The 1,650-nt window shown below is 38.2% G+C and overlaps 1 protein-coding gene across 1 annotated transcript in view; it reads left to right on the top strand.

The window, feature by feature from the left end:
* Window positions 1-1,650, top strand: part of LOC106101228 (protein SERAC1) — a 10,594-nt gene that overhangs the window by 391 nt on the left and 8,553 nt on the right. The window contains exons 2-3 of the mRNA XM_013280386.1: window positions 4-24; window positions 1,459-1,587. Coding sequence (XP_013135840.1) covers window positions 4-24; window positions 1,459-1,587 — 150 coding nt within the window. The remainder of the gene's footprint in view (window positions 1-3; window positions 25-1,458; window positions 1,588-1,650) is intronic.

Raw genomic sequence — 1,650 nt, 5'->3', positions numbered from 1 at the left:
CAGCGCCGGTGCAGCCGATATCAGGTATCTATACTCTATACTATTATAATAAAGCGTAAACACACACTTCTTTGTTGCCTAAGATGTCAGAAATTACAGCATATTTTTGAATAATCCTTTCTTTAATAAAAAGCTCTACACTTATGACACGCTTTAGGCTATATATTTTCACGCCATTACACTTAGGGAATAAATATTTTGGATAAAAACCCTTAATGTGTGAAAGAGACCATAAGTTGCTGCCAACATCAAGGAAGCAAGATTGCCAAGGTCATTGTTTTGACATTTGCTATTGATAATTTGACAAATGTAAATAATAAAATAAAATTTTCATAATTCCATGCGGATGAAGCCGCACGGGAACAGCTAGTTCTACATAAAACAGTGTGACTCATACAACGGGTCAGATAAGTCGTTCTATAGTTGTCTTTTTACTCATTCAATCAATGTATTTTACAAGTACGTTTAAATACAGCATACAACACGTGACTGGTCAGTTGGTCTGTATCTAACCTTGATAACGTTACCTATTTGCATCAGCTCTTTTAACTCGTAACGCGACAATAAATGGTTTCAAAGACAGTACAAGATGTAATGTAGGGGTGTTAATGAAACGGCGGTTGGTACTGGACTGATTTATTATTCGTCATACTGACGGTACATTATTATTGGCATACCCACATATACACCACACAAGAAAATGCGCCAATTCATCCCACAAACTGATATAAAGAGGAAAGATTTGGATTTTTGTATGTATTTGATTCACGCTAAAACTACTGGGGCGAATTTTTAAAATTCTTGCACCAAAGGTAATCCAAAAATCCAAATCTTTCTCCTTTATAAGACAACTAGCTGTTGCTCATGACTTCGTCCGCGTGTAGTTAAAACTGTAGCTTGTCGTCACATCGTGTGTGAGTCACATCACAGATAAATTGCCTTTCTAACGGTGAAAGAATTTTTAAAATCTCCCCAGTAGTTTTTGAGTTATTCCATACAAAAATACAAATATTTCCTCTTTATAATATTACTAGCTTTCTCCCGCAAACCCGTCCGTGCGGAATTAAAAAACAATTGCAAGTAGCCTATAGGAAGAGGAAGACCGAAGAAAGTATGGATGGATTGTGTAAAAGAGTGCTTAAGAAAGGAGTGTGTTCAGATATGACTGATAGAGATGTATGTATGGAGCACATACTGTGCCGACCCTCCGTAAGGGATAAGGGCAAGTGGATGATAAATTGCAAGTAGCCTATGTATTCTCTCAGACTATCCTCTACATCTGTACCAAGTTTCATAGAAATCTGTGTAGCCGTTTAGGCTACAAACTAACAAACATCCATCTAAACTTTTGCATTTATAATATTAGTATGAAGTATAGATGACTTTTTCTCTGAAACAATCGATGTACGATTCAGCTATATTTCTAGTAACTAATCATCTATCTCAAATAAATTCCAGGACCGAAGCCCCCGAAGCCCCGGCCTGCCAGTTCAGAGCACCTTCACCCGGAGCCTCTGGTGGAATGCGTGGTATTGCATCAACCGCCAACACACACACTGGACGTCATTTTTGTACACGGATTATATGGTAGGACCAAAGAGTTTCAAATCTATTCGACGACGAATAGGCCGGCTAGCCCGGTGTACCACG

The sequence above is a fragment of the Papilio polytes genome, unplaced genomic scaffold, assembly GCF_000836215.1.
Source record: "Papilio polytes unplaced genomic scaffold, Ppol_1.0 DF824002.1, whole genome shotgun sequence".
Taxonomy (NCBI): domain Eukaryota; kingdom Metazoa; phylum Arthropoda; class Insecta; order Lepidoptera; family Papilionidae; genus Papilio; species Papilio polytes.
This window is presented reverse-complemented; position numbering and strand designations above follow the sequence as displayed.